Below are 23,986 nucleotides of genomic sequence, written 5' to 3'. Positions count from 1 at the left end.
GCTGGGCCTGTTGAGCCTGGAGAAGAGAAGACTGAGAGGCGATCTCATCAATGTCTACAAGTATCTGAAGGGAGGGTGTCGAGAAGATGGGGCCAGACTCTTCTCCGTGGTGCCCAGCAACAGGACAAGAGGCAACGGGCAGAGACTTAACCACCGGAAGTTCCACCTGAACCTGAGAAAAAACTTCTTCACTGTGAGGGTGACAGAGCATTGCAACAGGTTGCCCAGAGAGGTAGTGGAGTCTCCTTCCCTGGAGATATTCAAAAGCCGTCTGGATGTGATCCTATGCAATGTGCTGTAGAGGTCCCTGCTCTTGCAGGGGGGTTGGACTAGATGATCTCCCGAGGTCCCTTCCAACCTCAACCATTCTGTGATTCTGTGATTCCAGAGTCACCTGCTGGCTGGGACACACATTAGGAAAATGAGGTTTTGGAAACACTCAAAAGAAGGGAACGGAACAGAGGTCTCCCATCTCCTCATCCACGTTGTTGGCTCCTTGTTGTTAAGCCAACAAGCTTAAGATCTCAGTTAATCTTCTAAATTGCAGAATAATTGCATTTTGGAAAGTACCTGAAACTGAAATACTCAGCACTTAAGAAACAAATAACTTAAAAACTGATTTAAAATTGATGTCTCATCAGACAGCCCAGGTTACCTCCTCTATCAATATACATTTGCTACCTACCACACATGTCGGTCTAGTTTCAAGATTCACCTTGCCTGGTGGAGATTGCTAACTCATCTAACAGATGTCCCAGGCATGAACATGGGGAGATATGGCTGGTAATGTTCAAGTGCTGGGCAGTCAACTGTTTAACTAGTTAACATTCAGTAACAGACAGACTGATTTCTGGAGCAATTCAAAAAAGCTAAGCTTTCACATGGATGTAATCATCAACTTACTTGTATAGGTTCCTAGTTTAGGATGAACAATATTCACGTTGGCATACTTCTCTGCTTCTTTAGCTGCTTTTGCTGACCAAGCTCCAGTAACCACATAATCTGCATGTCTTCCCTCCTTTAGGCCAATAAGATTAAGTGGGACTGCACTGAACTGACCAGATCCTCCTCCTTGGAGGAAAATAACTTTGTAGTTTTCTGGTATATTTCTGCATGCAAGAAATAAATATGTATTTTTATTCCCAAAAGAGAAAAGACGCATGGGGCTGAGCGTATAGTACTTGCTATTATTTGTTCAACTGCAACATTACAAAGGAAAAATAAATCCATTTTAGAAGAGGCTTTTCCCAAGAGGTTAAACCAAAGCTCATTAACTTACATCAGCACTGCTCTTTAGTTGTTATCAAGAGTCACACTATATATTTTATTGATAAAAACATGCTGGAAACAAGCAATAAACAAACTCACTCATGAGTAGCTCTTCTATCATAATATACGCAAAAAGATATTGCAATAGAATTAACGCTCAAATGCAGTTTTGTCTATTGTTAGCCTGATGGAAAGCCAATGCAACTAAGAAATTCAGACCAAAGTGATTACAGTGGAATTTAACTTTGAGAGGTCAAAACTTAAAAGTATGCAAGTATCTCTGTATACGTAACATGCATACCTAATTTACTAAGTCACAAAAACTACATGTTCAAACTACTGATGCCATCTTAAAGCCTTTCTGTCAACAACTCTGTCTTCCTGTAAAATCATGTCTTTATATGAAAGGATCATTAACTGCTGTAAGAGCTGTATAGTAATTCCAATATTCTGTAATTCCAAAACTTTAAAAATGGGCCACGCTACAAATAGGAAAAGGGTTCCTGATCAGTCACTCTAAAAAACATCCATATAAAGTTTACCTTAGCAAAACTGGATTGATGAATCCTTTACAGACTACCTTCACATGACCGCAGAGCCAAGTAACAAGGATATAGTTTTCAACCCTTACAACTTATTTCTTAAAAAAAAATTGTGGCATTTTATAATTTCTATGGACAGGATAAAAATTAGAATTTTGGAGGCAAGTCAATCTGTTAGCATATTAAAGTCATGTAAAAGTATCATAACCTAATAAAAGCCCTTTGTCATATTCAAATAAATCAGAATCAGACAAATGGGAGAACACGGTCTTCTCCAAGATTATTACTTTTTATTAGATATAGTATCTAAAAATAGGTGCTTTCACCTACTTGGAGTAAAGGTCTCCACACCAATCACTATTAGCAAAATTAGCACAAGTGTAAAACAAAAATAAGCGAGAAGCAATTCACTTACAGCAATTCACGCAAGAGATTTTCAGCTGTATTTATAATTTTCGTGAAATCTGAGGTCCGATGGCTCATTTCTTGGGAGGGTGGGGGGGGGGGAGAGAGGGGAGGAGAGAGAGAGGGAGGGGGGGGAGGGGGAGAGAAAGAGAGAACATGAAACAAAATGGTAAACCTTCTACATTCACAGACCCAAAATACCTGAAGGCTCCTGTTCCCAGCTCTGACTCCCATTTTGCTGAGCTTCCCTAAATACCCATTTAGGCCTTAAACCACTCATCTTGCCCAAATCCATGCAAATCCAGTCTGTTCACATTTTATACGCTCACCTCCTTCCTGTACCCAGAAACAACCTAGGGGTATGTCTGGATGAAGAAAGTACTCCTTAGCAAGGTATAAGTTTTCTTTACTCCAAGAGTGTTTTCTGCTACTACCATACTCCATAACTGCCATAGCAGTACAGGGAGTTTGTTTCATTCTGTTACTTTAACAAAGCTTCTTCATGCCAATTAGAAGCTAAGGCCACTTAGTATTAATTCCTTTAATCAAACCCATATTCTTTCTTCCATTGGTAAGAGTGTACAATTTATTTAAACATAAATCCCAATCCAGACTGCTGCACACATCTTACTTTAAAGAATGGAACAGTTTCATGGGAGCAGTAAAATGCTGAGCACTTTTGCGCATAAAATTTTTGCGCAACTGGGACTGAAGAGTGAGTCATTCATGCATGTGCTATAAAAGACACCTCTTAGGGTAGGTGATATTTCCTTCCTCATGGGAAGTATGCTATATTTCAGATGCATCCTTTCCTTTCTCAAATAAAAACACTTATTATCCAAAACTCAAATACATACACCCACACGCACATAAACAAGCAGGTATCCTCCTGAAGACCCAGAAATACTAATGCATTAGTTATGATTTCTTATCTTCTGCGTCTCTAGTCCTTTGTGCTGGCTCACTAAATGCCTGGTTATGTATCATTTAATGGTCTCTTACTCTGTAGTTAGCATAGGAAGAACTGCTGCTTGAAAGAGCATCCATCCTCTGGACATACATGCTAACATGCTACACCAAGGTTTTACAAAAGAAAGGGTAAGTATTCAGCTGAAATATGAAGGTCAAAAGCTCTTATTAAGCTAAACATCTACATTCTGAAAAACATGCAGAATTTTTTTTTAAAGTCTTACCAAGAACACTAATACCAAGTCCTTTGTAATCCATCAATTCTTTCTGCGCTTCCAGTAACACCTAATGAAAATAAAATCAATAAACAAAATAAGGAGATTTTCTATGACTGTGAGTCACTAAAGCATCATGCATCTGACAGCTGCTCCATACTGCAATAACCTGACACTTTTCAATTTAGATTGGTTACCAGACACACAGGCACCAATACAATTTTACCATATCTAGCAGCTGAAGGCTTGTCATAAGATGGCATAACTAAATCATATGCTATATGGGAGACTCTGTATTTCAAGTTATTATTTTCACGGTTACATTTCCAGATTATTTCAGAACGATTTTCAAGAATTGTTTGGAACTTTCCACCTTTTACAGAAGACTTTATAAAGTTTGCACACACAATAACTTTTTCTGACCATGGATCTTTTTTTTTTTCCTATGTTCTTTTATTTGACTTGTAGAAACAGGATAACTGAAGTATTGAGGGAAACATCAAAAAGCAGCATGTGGAATTGTGTGCCTTAAACTGACACAATACAATGAGCCCTGATTTCAGAGAGCGAGGTCCTGCACTTTCTAAATATGCACCTTCTTGATGTTATTGAAAGTTGGGGGGGTGGAAAAAAAAACAAAATTTAAAGGCAACCAGAAAGTGCAGGTCACTCCAGAAAGCCCTAGCCAGCTGATCTGCTGCTTCAGCCTTTCATTGTTCTTTCTTCTTTCATTGCTGTCACACATCAACAAAGTGGAGTTAGACTCTAACCACTGGATTTGCTGCTTGTGATTTCTGTAAATTCCCGGGTTTGAGCCAGAATGTTCGTTGCCACTCCAAAACGGAACAGGAGGAGAGGGAGACACAGTAGAAAACTCTCCAGAACAAAGGTTGTATGCATGCATCCCAGGATGCGTCAGGAAAACACATGCTCTGGAAGACTGCAGGAGCAAGCAAACTGCTTTGCTGACTGCTCTGCACGACCTATCAACTGTAACAGCTGCTCACCAGAAGGCCTACCAGAAACAGCTGTGCTGCTTTTCATTTTAGAGATGGTGAAGTTTTAGCCAACATACTGCACATGCAAGCATATTCATGACAGAAGAGGAAAAAAAAACCAAAGGGAACACGAAGACCATTACAAAGAATTTGTTAAACTGCTTGATAAAATCCTGTTTTGCTAGTAGCATCCTTATCTGAGAATCTGTACAAAGAAGAAGAGTGATTGTTAAAAAAGTGTCTATTTCTCCTACACAAATACATGCAAACAACACTCTTATGACACGTCTCATAACAGACAGGAGGAGTTCTGTCCACCTCCTTGCTTCAGTGCATTGGAGCACTTCATGTACTGCATCAGCCTACAGTCAGACTAAGTGAAGCAGTCAAGGTGAAGACTATAGCATTTTCAAAAAACAGGAGAAAACAGACTAATGACATGGAGTTTAGCTATGCTCTCCTCAGACATTAAAGGCAGCTCTCAGTTCTCTCTCTGCTGGAGTCAAATGCTGCAGCAGCTTAAGAGAGCTCCCTTCTCAGCCAAGGGTCTTGCAATACAGAAGAATAACGATTTGAGGAATATTCTATAAAAGAGTATTTCCAGAAAAAAAAAATACTGAGAAGCTGTTCTACAGCAAATTTGTTATAGAAAAATGTGTTAAGGAAATAACACAAAATAATGAAAAAAACTATGATCCAAGATGTAAAGAACAAAAAATTCCCACAACACACAACTCTGAGTGCCAGATGCTTAAAATGCAGCACGAACCACCCTCTTTCCATATGCAATCGGATAATCTACAGTTGCTGATGCAACTTTCCAAAGGGTTGGGTCTATACTATACTTATTACCATTGTTTATATAGAGACTTCTCGCTTAAGTATCCTGATTTTTTTTTTTTCTTTTCGGGTCAGCTTCATTTGACGCAGTTATTGTGCATTTGCGAAAACTTACTTTCCATCCCGAAACGGATACAGCCCCGACGAAGGAGCACTCTAGCAGAGTTAGCAAAAATTCTGCGGGTGCAATGTTAAAACCACATGGGGGTGGGGGAAATCTAAAAATAAATAAATAAGCAAAACACACCAAAACAAACCAACAAAAAAAAAAAACCACCACACAAATTCCTTGGTGTATTCAGTTTTGGGGAGAAGGGGGAAGAGCTTTTCTTCTGGCCGCCCGGTTGTCGCTTGTTTGGTTAAAGGGAGCTTCCCAGACCCTCGCTTGGCAGCGCGGAGACGGGCGCCAGCGCCCAGCCGCGACACTCGCCGCCGTTTCACCGGGCGGGAGCTGCCGCTGCCGCCGCCGCCGCCGCCGCCACCACCACCCCGGCCCCTACTCACGGAGCGCGGCAGCTTCGCCGGCCCTGCCCCGAAGTTCGCCACCTGCCGCCCGCCCTCCATGGTGATGGCCGCCGCCGCCGCTCCGCGCCCCCAACCCCCGCCGCTGATAAACCCCCGCCGCCGGCCCGCCCACGGCTCCCCTCAGGCACACCCCCGGGCCGGGGGGCGGTGCTGCTGCTGCTGCTCTTGCTGCCGCCCCCCGCCTCCGCCCCCGCCGATTGGCCGCGCCGGCGGCGCCCCGGCCGCCGATTGGCGGAGCGGCCACGAGGCGGCGGCGTGATGGGGCTGGCGGCGCGCGGACTGCCGCGCGCACGGGCCGGCCCCGCGCACGCCCTCGCTCCCCGCCCCCCGCCCCGCGTTTTGCGTAACGGCCCGGCTGCCTCTCAGAGGCCCGGGGCGGTGTTAGGGCGCCGGGGGCGCCTGCCCTCAGCAACGGCGGAGGGCGCCGTTTATAGTCAGAAACAGCCCACGGCAGCGGAATTGCCGTTTGTATTTTATAGGAAGGAATGAAAACGGGGGAGGCGGGAAACGGGGATCCGTTTCACAGAGGATAGAGCAGAGCTGGGAGCTGAGTTACCCTTCTTCCCCCCTCCTACCTTGGTATAAGGCCATTGGAACCACGGCGTTAATACGCCAGTTTAACTGTGACTGCAGGAAAGGCTTGAGCTCATCCTCTTTCTTCTCACTGCTGTACAATCCATTTGCAGAAGTGATCGTAAAGGAAGTAGCATTAAATCAATTATGACAGAACAAGCCCTTAAGCATGACTGAAAACAGATGGTCTCACTCCAGTCCCGCAGGTTAAAAATGTGGATGAAACTCACGGATCTCACACGCAGCTGTGTGAGGCACACAGCTCTCCAACGCCTTACCCTGCCCAGCCTTCCCCATACACCTGACACTACCAACCTGAGCATGTTTACCAAGTTTTCCAGCAACAAAAATCTGGATACAAAATTTCCTTAAAGCATTTTTTTCAGAAATGAACACATTAGTATGCATTATTTTTTGAATACTGAGATTTAGATGAGATTTTCATTACATTTTATTCCACTGAAGAAACACTCACCACTTGTACTTGTCTTCCTGCCAAGGTAGTTCAAAGCTAGAACTGCAAAAGAACTTAAAATACCAAACCAGTCTGTGCTCTTTAAATCCAGTATCTTGATTTCAAGATACTCCACAGCAGAATGTAAGTGAACTGTGCTAGCTGATTTTCATCCTACACAAGCTATTTTGTTCAAAAAAATGTTAATACAGTGATTTTAAAGCAAAGCATATCTTCTTTTCAGTAATGAATGCAGCTTAAGAAAACCTCACCAAACTCTTATCTTCAGGCACCAGAACCCTCCTTAGCTCCAAGAGAGATATAGCAGCATTTAAGCACATTACAGACTCAACGCTTCTTCCCTTCAGAACATCAGGGCCTTTTAAAAATCCATCTTAGTCCACCAGAACAACTACTTAAGTATTAAAATTAGTCCTAACTAAATAGAAGCATCAACTGCAATGCTCAGTAACAACAGCAATGACACTACAGTAACAATCACTTTTACTAGGGTTTAAAACAGAAATAGACTTAAGAAATGTGTGCTCTTTATATGGGCTTTTCCCATTATTAAACCCAGACTGCCTGTGCCTGCCTGGAGAGCCAGCCTTCAACTATGAGCTGCTGGGGGAAACACATCCTAGGGGAGAAGCGGCAGTCAAAGTAGCCAAGTAATGTAGGCTGGGGTTCAGCTCAGTAATTAGCCCGTTACTGCAGGACACGCTTTAGCACTCGAGCAGGATCAGTCTCGAAGCCAAACAGCTTGGCACAAAATTACAGCCAACCTGTAATTTTGGACTTAAATGTGTTATTCAATCTTTTGGCACAAAGAGCTAGAATGCAAGAATAGAAACTAGGCAAGCTGATGCAGGTATCAGCCCAGAGCACAGGGAGTAAATAGCAGGTACTGAAGTTTTTCCACTTGAGAGAAAATCCTATCTCAACCAGAAGGGTCAAAAACAGTAGCTCCCATGAGATCAGAGGCCTCTGCTGGAAGACTTGGCATCCAGAGTTTCAGAAAGTTGATTTCACTTTCTGCATTGATGAGTAAACAAAATTGATAAAGACGTATATACCAGAAAGTTACCTCAACAAAAAATAGCCTATGAAAGGGATTCATTCTGTTTTTGCAATAGGAGAGGGGAAGGAAGAGGAACTGTAAGGGTCTCTCACCTTGTTTCCAGTGAATTGAGGTAATTCAACTCTCCAGCTATCAACGATTATGATTTATAATTTTCATTACACGAAAACAGTTCATATTCATACATAGGCACCCCATATAACATACAAAGTTTTCAAGATAGTAACAGGAATGCTTCTAGCTTCCAGCATTTAACAGCGCTACAAATGCCTCCAAAAAACGTGAATTTGCAGAATTAACACAAACATAAAATCAGTGAGGGCTGTATGGACGATGATGTGAACTGGCAAAAAACAAGAAAATACTTCACAGCAAGTGTAACACTTTATATGCTCCAAAGTTTTCAGCAAACTTTTATTGGTTTCGTTGTGACTTCAGGAAAGCAGGACAGAAAAGCCTTCATTGACTACTGCTGGAAAAGAATCAGCTCTCTCAAGGAGAGAGCCCACGCCCAAGTTCTCTGCCAGTACAATAACGTACAACCTGACGTCACTATTAAAGGACAAATAACACTGACTAGATAGCAACCTGGCAGCTATTTCAGGAGGCAGCCTGGATGTTTGGACAGTGAACCTGGTAAATTTTGATAAGCCTTAAAAATAAGATGCAGGTTATTTAGACACTTTTTCCTCCACTAGGAATCTGGCTCCAAACACTGAGAATATGAAGCATGTAAAATAATTTCTGAGAAGCCCAAATGAGGAGATAAAAATGCTAGAGTCTTGTAAGTAAACAGTAATGTGCTGTCTAGCAAATAGCTAGCTTATTGATTTCAGGGTTTTTATGTCAAACAAGAACACAGACAAATATGTCAAACATTAACTACTAGCAAGAGGTTGGAACAGTCAATACCTAAACTCAGGGGTAAAATGGATTCATAATCACTTCACTCATGCTATATATATATATATATATATATATTTATATGTACACACAAAAATACATACTTTATTACATGCTACTTTTTATTAAATATTTTACAGACAAAAATATTTTTCTAAAAGTGCATTTGTTAATAAAAAGTCTTGCAACTTCTGAAATACTCATTTTAGCCTTAAATTCAGTACTTCTCTCCCAGACATCTTATATCTGTTATCTCTATAGACTTAAGTTCCAGCATTCAGCTATACATATACACATCAGAGTCTCACAGAAGAGAGCTACGCAACCTTACTTCTGACGAGATAGCAAGATACCGCAAACAAGATCATTTTTTCTTTTTCCTTTTTTTTTTTTTTTGCTTTAATCCCACGGAAAAAAATAGTGCACCCATCTCAATTATACAGTGCCTGCTCACTTTTGCTTTGAGGTATGACCTTTGACACATGGTATATTTTAAAAGCAAATAGTGTATTTAAGCTAGAAGGTATTTATGCACCCTATTTATGGACTTAAAATACATGAACTATTTTAAATACTTTAAAGTATTTTTAGGACAAATAACATCAGCAATTGCTAACCCTACAGATCTTAATACTTGAAATTATAATTTCACCTACTACTTCACAATGCTTCGTTAAAGAAGGTATTTATCACATTTTACTGCTGAACAAACTGATCTTGTATAATTGATCCATTAATCAAGAACAGAAGCACAGCATCATGACTGAATTACATGATGTCAAAGTAACAGACTAAGAGACTTCAGTCTAGAACCTACACTAAGCGCTTGGGAGAATGTCTAAAAAATACAAAGAGATGAATAAAATATCTGCTATTTTTATGAAGTCACAAAGTCTATATAAATAACATGCTTTCATTGTGCAATTACTTATGCAATATTGCAGCAGCCAAGGTGATATCGTGCTATTTGCTCAGCAGAAAGCTTCCATTTGAGGATGCATGGGTTTCTCCATAGCTATCAAGCAACCGGAGACAGGAATTTCTACAGATCTTGTGTGTTCTAGAACTCTCACTACTGATGACGAAATAAAAAGTCAAGGTACACAGTAAATTTTTTTGGACAGTTCCACCAAAATCATCTTGCCTAATTCCTCTGTGTGAAATCCGTCATGCATTACTCCCCACCCCTCTCCCCAACCCTTAACTCTCCAGAAGAAATATACTTTGCCAACGAAAAAATTCCATGTCATAAATAAAAATTGAAGTTTATCATTCAAAATCTCAGCTAATACTATGAAAATAGTTTCACTAAACTATTTAAGTTTGAATCAGTTTTCAAAAAGGCAGCTTTTCCTCACCCCCTGTGCATGAGATCATTTTATACATTTATAATTCTTCTTTTAAAGAGAAGCATTGCATGTCAGATTCTACTCCCCAGGACCAGACCTAGCTGCTTTAACTTACAATTGAACTCCCATTTCTTTATATGCACAAAACCATTATTCGTTAGCCTCATTCACTAACTTTAATCACTAATCATATGATAGCTATAATTATTATATTAAGCTCTGGACAGAATGCCTCATGGCAGTTAGGCAAGTGTACAAACATACCAAGAATGATGCAGCTTCTCCCCCACCCCAAGACCACTTGTTAATATTCCTGGTGCAAAACCATCTGCTTTCCTGTGACACAGGTCTGTGGCAAATACAGACCTATGTTGCTCTGTATCATAGTTCAGAAGCTGCAAGTCAGCTGTCTGGGCAAAAGCAGAAGAACAAGTTGCTTGGGGCAAACCCAGGAGTTTCAGAGTAACGATATTCTTTTGGTTCTATACTCTTACATTTCTCTAGGCCCTGAGAGCAACATGACTGAATGAGACTAGATGAGCTCTAGAGGTCCTTTCCAACCTTTATTGGGCTATTATCGGCAGTTACAACAATAAGGAATAAGGGCTGTATTTAGATACATCTTTGAGAGATGTCTGTGGACTCAATTTTCATATCTCTAGCTTCTACTGCCACTGGAAACTACATATCTATTGGTGCCTAATAGTGCATGTATTTGCCCTAAAACTGTTGTTTCAATTCTACTGTAACACACTGGAAATGCAAACCATAATTTGTATTCAAATTAATTTTAATAGCTACAAAACTGTTTATACTCTACAATGAGATCTGTGATACACAGTAAAATTCATACCCCAGGAATCCTTTGTATATAGTACAAACTGAAGGGTGCTATTCCACCAGTACATCATCCATTTTATGTTTCAGAAAAATCCAGTGACAAGTGATAAAAACACAAAACAGGAACACTAAACACCATGAAATAATGCTTTAGATATTTTCAAAGGCTACATTTCTTCACAAAAATTCATGACCTATAATAAGGCATCCAAAATTTATTTTTAATCTTTAAAGTAAGAAGAACAGTCCAAACATTTCAGAACCATTTCAAGTGCTGGGCACAGAATGAATGCTCTCTTGTATTTCAGAACCAGATCCTACAGCATCAGTTCCAGAGAGGTCTGCTATCTGTAGTCTACTTTGGTCTGCTCTTGCTACAGTACTTACAACTGCAGTTTCATTTGCTCTGTGGGTGTATTTCTTCGAAGAACTTTTACTTTTTTCACTAGAAATATAACTGGATTTTCTGCTACCGTTACTTTTAATACTAACATTAGAAGCAGAAAATGAATGCAGATTAGTAACCGATTGTCTAGCTGAATGATGCCCTTTTGCATGTTCATTCTGTTTGACTCTCCTCTCAGAGAACGTTGGAGTGCTGCTTCGGGGGTTATCCTCCTTACTTTGGCTAGTTGTTTGAAATTCATTGTCTTTCCATGAGCCTGGCTGCTGTTGCATAACAACCTGATATTCCTGCGTTACTCTAGGAGCTGAGAAGGCATTGTTCACAACCATCTGGGACTGAAGCGTGCCAGGCAAAGAAACCTGGATGTCTCTACCTCCATTCTGAAAAAACATTCTAGTTAAGATACTGACACAACCAGGGGGGGGAAAAAAAAAAAAAAAAAAAAAAAAAGTACTCCAACTATATACTTAACTTGTAAACTAAAACAAACTCTTTACATAAGCTATACAAGATTCAAAGATAATAAAGATCACAAACTCTTGTTACTTCTCTAAGCCAGCAAGTTTCAGAAGGCTGCTAGCGTGAAACTAATATGCCTACTGTGTCATTAGCACATGTATCTTCATCTTTATGCTACAGAGACAAATCAGTTAAATGGAAGCAGCCAAAGCACAATTACCTTTAGCATTCTGGATTCTTCACAATTCAGTGTTTGCTCTGTGTTCACAATAGCCCGATTCCAATACAGTCTTATATCACAGTACCTAGCTGCTAACAACATAATCCACAAAAACTATGCAATACTAGGACATAACTAAGAGATAGTAGTGGGAATGTTATTTGAAACTTTTCAAACTCTTCCACATGGCAGGTACACTTAAAACACTTTAAATCCAGGTTTCCTTTAAACATAGCTCAATTAGGAAGAGTGATTTGAACAAGCTTCTTCAACACATTAAAGTCACAGTGTAGAAGAGCTTCATCAGATGAAAACATTGTTATAAGCTTAATGATAAGGATCTCAAAAAACCTAAACTTGTGATTACAATTACTCTACTACTCCAAATGGAGTTAATACCGATTCAAATTACAGAACTGCAACTTGCTTTGTACACCATTAAAACAAACAAAAACCAAAAAAAAATTTTATTATCATGCTTTTGAAGTTCTTTGTGATCCAAAAAATCTTCAAGAACACAATGGGGAACACAATAGGGAAGACAATGGATATTAGAAACATGCTAGAATGCAGAACGAGTCTTAGTTTGACAATTTAATCCAATTTGAACAAGACTGTAGGCTGCCAACGTCTTAATTTTTAATCACCTTGAGAATATAAATAAATAAAATGGGAGGGATAGCCAGGCTTAAGAGGAAAGGGAACTTCAGCACCTTCTCTGAAAAATCCAGTAGGTTGTCTGCTCATTACCTTCAGAGTAGAAAGTAACATTTTCTGCTGCTAATATTACAGATTTCTGTGACCTGAAATTCAAGGTGTATCCTGCCTAGAAATCTGTTTAGTAGGACTGAACACAAGTCTGACACTACTTAAAAGAAAACTCCAGGTTTTCAACAGGCATTAGTACTACCCTCTACTATCAGATTTTGAAGATACTGAAACCCACTATACATCTTTTTTTAGGTGTTTAAAAAGCAGTCACAGTATTATTATTAACTGATGCATAGCAGTATGGGCACTTTACGTTTCAGAATGAGAAATAACATAATCACCATCACTTTTTAAAGTGCATTACGAGATACGGTATGCCTTCCGCTCCAAATGGTGATCACATGAAAAGACTTGCGTTACTATTTTAATCACTACAACCTATATAAATATACACATACACGCAGCAAAAGACTGGGATAATTTCACAGAGCATTGCTAATCATGACTTTCAGTTAGAAGGGGAGTAACAATCGAAAAGTATGTTAAATGGCACCAACATTGCCACAAGCATTCCCTCTATAGGCTTACCTTACTATTCTGCGTATGTTCTTGTCTTTCTTCCTCAAATGACTTCTCCTTTAGCACCTTAGCAGGCTTAGTAAGAGTAGAATTCATTTGTGGATGCCCCAATAGACCAAAATCTGACTGGTCTATCCCAGCTAACGCAGCAAGCTGCCCAAGTCTGTAAAACAGAAGTTAAGAAAGTGACACAAAAACGTCTCGCTCCTGTGAAAGAGCTAAACATTCAGTACAAGAAGAAGAAAAGGAGAAAAAAAAATCTAAAGCTTTCATTTCCTCTTTTATGACAGTTTTTCTATTATTTCTGTGAAGCCCAGAATAGCTTAATAAAGATGAAAATAAGTGGTTAATGCTGTTCAGCAATTTCTGCCCAAATTAGCCTGCAGGTTCAAATTGTCAGCCTTCATTTAGTGTTACTGGGGCAAGAAAACAAAGTTCTTCCAGTTAGTACTGATCTCAGAGCAGGATGCTGGCAAGCAGATGCCCTTTCAGGCAGAACAAAGAATAAAGGTCCATCACTCAAGCAGAAGATTGGTGCACGTCTCCCAAAACTGGCATTGTCTCTAGCAGCCAAATCCAATTACATGCTTCACAAATACAGACACGTCGTTTCGCTTGGCAGCACAGAAGTTGGCCAAACATACCACTTGGGGTTTGTTAGCCTAAGCCCCAACAGGAACTGAAAAGTCACAGGCCACCAATTGGTGGCATAACATCATACAAGCTTTTTGAGACAACCAATTTTTGTGATTCTAATTACCTAACTTTCAGAGCAGCTCCCTATTGACACGAATAGATGTAGGGTCCATTTGAAAAATTTGTTCCTGATATACCAAGAGATCAATCCTCCTTTCCTCCAAAGCCTGAAACTTATCCTAAAAGTAAATGCAACTCTACCAATTGATTTGCATGGAATTAGAACACTGCCTCTCGGGGAACTCTTCATTAATTTACATTATTACAATTGGGAAGGAGGGGGAAGGGAGCACGGGAAGGCAAATGAGACTCTCTAGACCCCAGTGTATTTCAATACATAACGAGTTATCTAGAATTTCAGTACAGGGGCCAGATTCATCCCATCTCACTTCATGTACTTCAGTCAGTAAGAGGGAGCCATGGAAGGAAGAAAGGTGCACACTTTCTGAAACCAGTTCAACTGAGCCTTTCTTACAAAGGGAACACTAAGAACCACAGATGATTCAATAGAGGCTGAATAAAAATGTTTTAATAAAAGCTTTCTTCTCTTTTGAGAAGGCACTCTTGAAAATCTTTCCCATGGGCAGAGACATAAACTCACTTTGAGTGTGTTTGGGTATGCTTTTTCAGGGAGAGAAGATTAAACAGCAAGTAAAGAAGTTAATTTATCTTCCATTGTTTGTTGCCAGTATACTCCTAGAGGTTCTGGGAGAGAAGGCAGCGCATATCACAGTGAGGATAATTTTGGAAAAGGATAACAGCAGAAAAGTTAGAATTCGTATAATAAAGCAACAACCTACCCAGCATCTTTAAGGAGGTCTAAAAAAGCATGAAACTTTTGGAAAGAGTTCTCAATGCTGCCTAGAACACCTTCATCTTCCAAAATCATGTTGGTTACTGACTGTGCATGAAGAACCTCAGACAGGGAGATGTTTACATTCCTCAACCTTGCATTTTCAATTTCCAGCTATAAAAAACGGGGGAAAAAGTTTAAGCCATTTCTATCATTCTCAGTTCAAAACAAAAAAAGAGACCTTCGAAGGCGCACAGTGTAGTAGTGCAAAGAGAAATCCTCAACATTAGTGGTATGGAGCTTTCTGTACCAGAGGTACTCAGGTCACTGTTACACAGATCTCCATGCAGGTTTCTTTATCCACAGCTGCAATTCTGTGCTACCATAGTGAATTCACTTAAGCTACTCAAAACTGCTGGTTCAGCACTATCTTTAGCATGAACGTAATGCTGCAGCGTAAGCACAAGCAAAAAGTTAGCTTTTAAGCCATGTTATTTTGCACTTGCTATACGACACATGAAGACCCACACACAAAGTACTTGCCTTTTTTTCTTTAAAAAAAAAAAAAAAAAAGGCAAAAGCCTAATGAAGGCCAACATTCCCGTTATGTTCAGCCCTCCATATTAAAACTAACGCGCTTAACTGTCTCTCTCCTGCTTTGTGCATGCCAAAAATGAAAAGTTCAAAGTGAACCCATTTTTCTTCACGCTGTATCAAGTCAACATCATCATCTGAAAGCTGAACAGTAATGGTAGGATATGAATGGTTTTGCATTCAAGTGAAGCATTGACTCAGACGTCCATTTAAGACGTCATACCCACAGGCTTTCCTTTTTCATCTTTTATGAGATAAGACCAGAAAAATTACAGAACCATGCAATCTATCATAGTTGTTACACTAGCATCACTGAAAGTGACAGGTTTAGAGATCATTGCTATTTAGTTCACCCCTTCCCCTCAGACAAGGTTCTAAGCACAAGCAGTCCAGCACGACATAGAAAGACTTCTTGCAGGGTGCATTTAGACTAAAAGTCATCTAAGTCTTCAAACAACACAGACCCAGCAGAGCCCACTGTCACACTTCACATTACAGGAGGATGGCCAGGCTGAAGGATTCCAGATATTTTTTGGTATCTGCTCGCTCTACTGCGGAAGATGTCAGGAGGCACCATTTGTTGCTCAAGTTTCAAAAGTACCACCGCTTTCACTCCACTGAAGATCATATATAAAAACCTAGATCCACTCATTTACACTTTCTTATGCTGAACTCTGTTACAAGAAATTCTGCTTACTAATTACCCTTGATTCAAAAGGGTCTCTTCAGGTCAGCAACATCAACTCAAGATAAAAATAAAAGGGACAGAATAAGTAAGATTTACAGCAAACAGTTTTTATACGAGCAAGCTGCTCATACGGTAACAAAGGTGGGAGACCTCAGAGACCAATCCGTCTGCCATAAATTACAAGCAGAATTAATCACTTTCTCTAGAAAGCAAACAGGATGCCTTGGATCATAACTAACACACTGAATGAATGAAGCACTTTGAAAAGAGAAGCTAAACCTCGAGTTCAAGGCTCTGGAACCGGACCAACAGCAAGACACCAGAAGAACAAACACACATTACTAAATGCACATTTCATCATTGCCCTTAGGCTGGTAAGTGATCCATGTGATTTTGAACTGAAGCTTTGGAAACCACCAGTTTAGAGGTTATCAATAATTAGTCGTAATTAAACAAGAGGATAGTTTGATTTCTGCATCCTTAAAAGTAAAGATCAATACTTAACAATCATTACCTCCACTATCCGTTCCTCAGCCTTTACTCTGGCTCTTCTTTCTTCCTTTAATTTTAGCAGGCATTCTTCCAGTTCTAACTATCGCAAACAAAAAATTAATCTCAATGTCAAACCAACATGCAATATTACACACTTAAAAATCAGTATGACGAATTAATAACTAGCACACAGAATTCCAAGCAATAACCTATCTTCCACAAGAATACGTGACTCGGATCTACGAATCCGAGAGTGGTGTAACTCTAGGATACACAAAAATCTAACCCAGAATAGGGAACGTGGGTACAATTCACTTTATTACTGTACTGCAAATGTGTTAACATAAGATTATAGCATAAATTCCCTTGTGCCTATGACATTACCATCAGGAGTATATTTTACTCTCTACCTCCTCTTCTCGCCCCTTCCTGCTTTTAAACCTCATTTTAAAACTAAATATGACTACCCGCTCAAAATATCATGTTGATCTCAAAAAAAAAAAAAAAAAAAATTAGTAGCCATACCTAAGTTTTCAGAATTTATTCTTCATCCAGGATTTTATTCCTTATTGCATGAATGCAAATATGACAATTTTAAATCACAGAAGTAATACTTTCTCACTGATTTCAGCTAGCTACTCAGTTGGAAGAAATAAGTTTCAGGATGTCAAGGTCCTGGCATGAGTTAATGAGCTTTAGAAGCAGCTTTGTTTTGATTTAATCAAAAATGAAAACATCTAGCAAACATTTTAGTCTTATACATGAGATACCTTCACTTTTATTTCAATTTTTCCTTTTAACTAGTGCATCTTTCAGTTTCAGCGAACGGCAATCAGTATTTGATAACTAATCACCAAGTCTTCTCCTATCATGGCAGAGCAATATTGTCTTTAATTATAGAGTCTGAAGTGGAAGAACAGATGCGAATTTTTTTTTGAACGCCTGAATGAAGTCTTCTGCTTGCAAAGGAGGGAAAAAAATTACTAAAATTAGAAAGCTGCTCTGTTTTTCAGAAAGAGTAACCTATAGAAGTTCACAGTCCATAAAGCTTCACTTGTCCACACACTTTGTACATAGGCACATACATGTAACATTTTTCCATATATCATATCAGTCAGCTCTACAGAGGAACAAAGATCCAAACAACTCAAAATCTTTCTTCACTATCAAAAGCTTATTCAAGAGAGCACACTACTGCACTACAAACAATCAACTGAAAAGATTAGTGTGCAACAGAACAAAGAAGAAAAATAATCCTTCTATAAATGGGAAAGTAGTCCTCACAGCTCTTGTAGGATGTGAGACACAGGCATCTGCATGATTCAAAAGATGCAGATTCTAAAATATTCTAGGTATAGTCCTCCAGTGACAACCACTCAGAGCGACGATTAAGAGCACGTCTCCATTGCCCAAGGAAACCTGCTCTTAAGATCCCTAGACTAGCATCAACCAAATTAATCCTGGAACTAGAAGGCTACAGTAGTGCCTTTATTACCCAAACACATAAGCAAAAGGACTCTCAGAATTTTTAGGAAAATAGTATTTCTAAGCCAACATTTAGAAAAAAGATTTATCAGTACCTAGCAAAAATACCTTAGCCTAACAAAATCACCTCAGGGCAGGTGTGGGGGGTGGGCAGGAAGGGAAGAAGGAATCTAAGAAGAGCCCTCAGATACCATATATTTTACTACAATCTACCTCAGAACGTGTGGAAATAATAGGAGCTGCAACCCCTTTTATAGATATAGAGGCATAGCACAGAAGGTAACAATCATAATATTCTACGTTCACATTTTGACTGGAATCCTGTGACCTGATTTCTGAAGATCAGGCACAGGTACCACAAATCAGAAGAATTCCTACTGTTCCATTTCCAGCATGTATTTTTATATATATATATACACACACACACATTTGTGTATATATGTATATTTTTTCAGTCTTCAGGTTTTTTAATAACTCTAGTTTTAAAATTGAAATTCTACAATTTTGTTGTGCAAAATTTGCAGAAAATTCTAAAGATGACAGTGCTGACCTCTTTTCCCAAGTTGCTATTTTCTTCTCTGAAGGGCAAAGGCTTAGAAAACAGTTACATTAAGACTTTTTTTTTTTTTTAAGCGATAAAAAAAATCTGGAGTTTTCTTAGTGTGAATTCATCACACTGCTGAAGTAGCCATTACTTAATGGTTGATAACGACTTCACAAAAAAAAAAAAAAGAAAAAAATTTATAAACACGCTGAGCTACACCTTCTCATAAGCAATACGAAGCCTACATACTAAAGAAAGACGCCTCGAACCTGGATGAACATATTTGTCACTACTAAACTACAACTATATGTGAACTTTATTCTTTGATTTGATATTGAGAAATCTGCTAGCTCACCCAATCCTGTAATCTTCACGTAGAAAAATTTTATTAAAATACATTATAGGGAGAAATATCTACATACAGGCTACAAATCTGAGCCTGCAGTGGTTTACACACAGTGAAGTAATCCAGAAAGAGTGCTCATAGCCTTTAAGAAGATGAAATAGCACACACCCCTATAGCTTTCTCAATTATTGTATGCAATACTACTCAACAATAGATTGAGTATAACAGTTTAACCACAAGTAAAAGCACAGAATACACAACTTAAGTTAGAAAAATAAGACTATATATTTACTAATTATGCTATTTTATTTTTAAAAATGACTACAGTGTAATCACTACTTTTAAGTAATTCATATGATAAATTAATATTTAGAAAGAGTTAACCTGCTAAATATTTTGAGGTTGAAGTCCACCATTTATATGATTAGTTACATTTTTACACTCTGGAAATTTCCTCAACTACATTCTTAATCAGAGGCAGTTCAGATGCTTCAGATTCCCTCTAGTGGAAGGAAAGAATGTATCAGTTCTTGTTTTTCATTTAGGTGGAAATGAACTTTTCAGTTAGCCAAAACATGCATGCATGCATATATATATATTTTTATTTATTTATTTATTTTTAAATGAAAACACAACTAATAGTCTTTCACTGAGCATTAAGCTTTAAGACCCCTTTTGGGCAGAAGGCTATGAAGGAGTTCTCAAGGTTTCGCAGACTAAAACAAAAATTCTGTTCATTGGTCACATGAAGGGATATTTAGAGGGATCCTTTTTCCTACAGTGGTAGTTTAAAGGTCTCCCAACTCCTGCTGTTTATTCCTACTCTGAAGTCCCATCATTGTTCTAGCACAGCTGGTTGTCCCATTTCACTGAAAGGCTATGCCAAAGCCTGCTCCAGCTGAATACATTGGATTATTTTTCAGCCAGATCAATTCCACAAGCCAGTTCCCCACCCAAACAGCTGTGCATGAGAGTACCTGAGCCCAGCCAGCACGGCTAAAGAGGCTCCTCTGCTTTCCCCCTCAGATTACTAGCCATACACTTCTGCCACTCACCTTGCTCCTGTTCTGGAGCAAACCACTCAATTACATAAGCCAATTGGGATCATCAAAAGGGCTGAAAACTAAACTGGAAAAATATTTTGCCACATTGGCAAGGTGAACCAACTTGCCTTATGATCAGATACACATGGAAAAAAAGAATACAAGAAAAGGAAAGACTGAAGGGAGAAATGGGAAGCACAAAAGGATTGGGAGGGGAAGGGTGGGAAATAAACCTCATCTTTCAATGGTGAGAAATTGTTCATTTGATCATGCTATAATGTAAAGCCTTACTTTTTATCAGCATGAAAAAAGGACAGGGGAAGGATAGAAACAAACAGATAAAGACTGTTTAAACAGTCAGATTTACAATCACGGCCTAAAAAAAAAAGTAATTTGTTTTTCAAATTCATAAAATAGTACTACAGCAGAACTCTCTAGTATTATGTACGCAATGAAAATGAGATCACTAAAATCCGAACCTTTACAAGGACAGGAGATATGGAAGCAATTTTTTGGGGTATGCTTCTAATATTTGCAATTTTCCTCCTAGGAGACACAAATTCATCCATTCCTTTCAGTCACTCTGTATGTGTGCAGCTAATCCAAAGATATGCAGAAAGCATCAGAATTAATTCACTAAGCTGAAACAAAAAACACACTGACCAGACCCAGCACTACAGCTGCACTGAAAACAGAGGCTGATGTGACAACCTCTAGCAGTGCATCACAAAGGTAATATTCCCCCTTACTCCAAACATCAAGAATGAAAATATCAAATGTTTCCTGAAAGCACAGTGCTTCCTGCATAGACATTTTGGGCATAATATGAATGTGCCATGGATTTCTGCAATATAAAGCCCTTGACAAAAGGGCTGAAGCCACTGCACAGCACAACGTTAACATACCGCACACGAGCAGTAACGTTACACCACCTACAAAGAATAAAGCCACTGCATAACTTGAAATCCAAGGTACATGCAAAACCTTGAAAATCTGCCAGAACAAGATCTCCAGAGAGCAAAATGGCAGGTCTAAAGATATACTTAAGCCAGTAGATAGACATGTAGCAGCCATTTACTGTTTGTATCTGTAGAATCACAGTATTCCACAGTAACTCTAAGGCATCCTACAGGCTCCCACTACGCATAATTCTGCAACAACAATGCCAAGTTTTAAATCCACTCCAGCTTACATAAAAGCAGCTCTACAGACCTAGTATTTATACACACACACAGTGCAATCCGCGCTCTAAAGCAACCACCTCCGAAGCAAAAGTAACTGCAGGTCTTATTTTAAGAATTACTAATTTGGTCAACGCACCTTCTCCAAACAAACTTCAAATCCTAACGCTTCAGAACAACCCAGTTTTCCTGCCTGAGGGGGTTGCTTTATAATACCGCCAGATTACCTCAGCACTGTTGCTGAGCCCCTGAAATACACCCTTTGTTTTCCCTTCCTTTCATTAGGACGTTCCCTGTGAAAACATTTGCAGCAATAGTCAGTCTCACTACTACTCTTCATTTTGTTAGGTCTACCAAAGGCATAGAGGAAGTGATAAAAAGCAAATGAAGAAAGAAGATTGTCACAGAGCTAAATTATAAAATGGAGCTTCACAGCACTACTAATTATTTAAGTATTTTTACACAACAATTAAGGCATTTCAGTTCATTTCAGCTCTCAGAAATAACATTAAAATACATTTATAAAGGGTCTACTTGGAAAGAAATACTAGAGACAATAACACTCATCAAGAGATTCACGAATCACGATTCAAGACAGGAACAGACAAATTATACATATTGCAGCTGGGTGCGTTAGGTGAAGTTCTTCCTGATTATGTGCCTGATTTCAATAAAATGCTCATAGCATACACATCCTCATTGGAACTACTCAGAGTTTGGAAATTTGGTACATATTTGATTATCTTTTTGAATGGAAAGCCATGTGGCATAATGCAGGATAAACGTCACTCAGAAATCCTTTCCCATGACTGCGTGTTAACTTAACCAGGATTTTTTGGAAAACCTAAACCTAAATCCACATGCAACACAGTCTGCGTGATGCCATTCATCGTTATGAAGTTTAAGGCACAAAATTGGTTTCTTACCTGGAATGGTTGATACTTTGTTACATTAATTTTATCTAATGATTTTGTCAAGTCAGGATGATGGATAACATCATCAGATTCTTCTGTCTCTTCCGTTTCAGAAGTAGAAGCACTTTCTACTGTTACTTTCACAGGAATACCTGTCTAACGGCATTAGAAAAAAACACACCTCGAGCGTTAAACTGTGCAATAAAACCAAAGATTAAGTACTACCAAAATCTTCATTTAGATGCTATCTTTCCCCAGATTTTTAATTTGTCCTTAGGCTGTATACACAGCACATAGATACATTTACACATTGTATTATGCATACTTATTTCTAAATTGCATAGCTCTGTGTGTACCACTGGTAGCATCTTTGCAAGTTCTGCTCTCTTGCCCAGGATGTGATTCCAAGGCAGCTGGACTGATTTAATAGCTCACTGTTACCAAAAAGGGAAAGGTTAACTCCTTATTCTCAAATCCTTCTTTCATCCCACCATAGCCTCCTCGGTTCCTCCTACGTTGTGCTGGCACCAGGAACCATTAGATTCTTTTGCGAGCCAGTTTAATTCACCAGCACACACTAACACACTTCTCCAGTGTCTTTGGGTTTCTTTCAGTGGGGTGGGATGCGAGGAGATGGGATGGGAAGGGGGGAAAAAAAAAAAAAAAAAAAAAGGTCTTGTTCATGCAGCTGGGTTCACTAAGGCTATTCACATATATTCACATAGGGGTTGAAACACAAATATATAATTCAGAAGCACAAGGGGAGAGATAGGAAGGGGAAGAACAGGACCCCAGGACCCTTCATAGAAGAAAACTATTAATACTGTATTCTGTTTCTGGAGGGACCATGCTCAAACTCAATCCCAGATTCCTCATAAGGCTAGGAAATCAAGAGGCAGTGACACAGGACAGGGAATCAGAAGTTCCAGACAAATGCTGAAATGAACTATTACTTCATACTTCCGTACGAGATACATACTTTAAATATATGCTCCAGTATTAACTTCTCAATCATATAAACCTGAACTTTTAGATAGGAAAATTTTGTTCATTAAGCTTGCATCCTTTTTAGGCATCCATCTACTAGATAAGCCACCATTTTCTTCTAACAGTATGAGAGACAGTACCTGAATCTTCACTGGTAACTCCCGAGTACTACCCATCGGAGCCCCCCTAAAAAATGAATAAGTAAAGATAGACTACGTCACCATCGCTACTCAAATTTCTAAACAGGAGACTCTAGATTAAGTAGAACAATAAGTTAAAATAGTATCAGATACTTCACTGTATCCCTTAAACACTCATTGCATCTTCACTCTGCTCTGCTAGTGCTACTACTTAATCAAGAATTAACCACAACATTCCTGGATGCTAATGTTAAGCACTTCAGTAAGCATTTTCCTTAGTTATTATAAACTAAAGTCAACAGGAGAATTTGGTATTCAGTATTTCTGAAAAAGAAGTTTAATGAAAAGATATAGATAAAGCATTATATATATTTTTGTTTAAAATATTTAATTTCTAGCCCCAAATTATAGAGGCTAATGTCTAGCGAAGAACAGAGATTTTACAAACTGATTCAAAGGAAAGCAAGATTATAAAAGTTAATCTTGTAACCCTTGGAAGCCATAATGCTGTTTTATTTCACAGGGCTTAGATGATCACAGAAACTTACGCTGGAAGCGGGGGGGCATGGGACAGAGAAGATGGGAAGAATACTCAGACATCTCAAACTGGATGCCAGATAAACTATATTACAGCCTTAGAAAGCTAGACTACATCTTCAACTGTGACGCATCATCAGTAACAGAAGATCGAACAAGTAAGGTGTTCCTTCAGAAACACGTGAGCATCCTTATGGCCATGTAACTA

The 23,986-nt window shown here is 39.0% G+C and overlaps 1 protein-coding gene across 6 annotated transcripts in view; it reads right to left on the bottom strand.

Moving 5' to 3' along the window:
- The window catches only part of LOC104140091 (centrosomal protein of 78 kDa), a 50,325-nt gene that overhangs the window by 13,983 nt on the left and 12,356 nt on the right, over nucleotides 1–23,986 (bottom strand). For 3 of the 6 annotated variants that reach the window (XM_068929046.1, XM_068929045.1, XM_068929047.1), the window contains 6 exons: nucleotides 23,242–23,287; nucleotides 22,127–22,270; nucleotides 16,624–16,701; nucleotides 14,835–15,001; nucleotides 13,348–13,501; nucleotides 8,834–11,749 (listed from right to left, as the gene is read on the bottom strand). In XM_068929046.1, coding sequence (XP_068785147.1) covers nucleotides 11,231–11,749; nucleotides 13,348–13,501; nucleotides 14,835–15,001; nucleotides 16,624–16,701; nucleotides 22,127–22,270; nucleotides 23,242–23,287 — 1,108 coding nt within the window. In that variant the 3' untranslated portion in view covers nucleotides 8,834–11,230. Of the gene's footprint in view, nucleotides 1–903; nucleotides 1,110–2,226; nucleotides 2,297–3,409; nucleotides 3,471–8,833; nucleotides 11,750–13,347; nucleotides 13,502–14,834; nucleotides 15,002–16,623; nucleotides 16,702–22,126; nucleotides 22,271–23,241; nucleotides 23,288–23,986 lie in introns of those variants that run through there. The other 3 variants (XM_068929042.1, XM_068929043.1, XM_068929044.1) reach the window with 2 other exon arrangements.

Source organism: Struthio camelus, chromosome Z (genome assembly GCF_040807025.1).
Source record: "Struthio camelus isolate bStrCam1 chromosome Z, bStrCam1.hap1, whole genome shotgun sequence".
In the NCBI taxonomy this organism is placed as follows: domain Eukaryota; kingdom Metazoa; phylum Chordata; class Aves; order Struthioniformes; family Struthionidae; genus Struthio; species Struthio camelus.
This window is presented reverse-complemented; position numbering and strand designations above follow the sequence as displayed.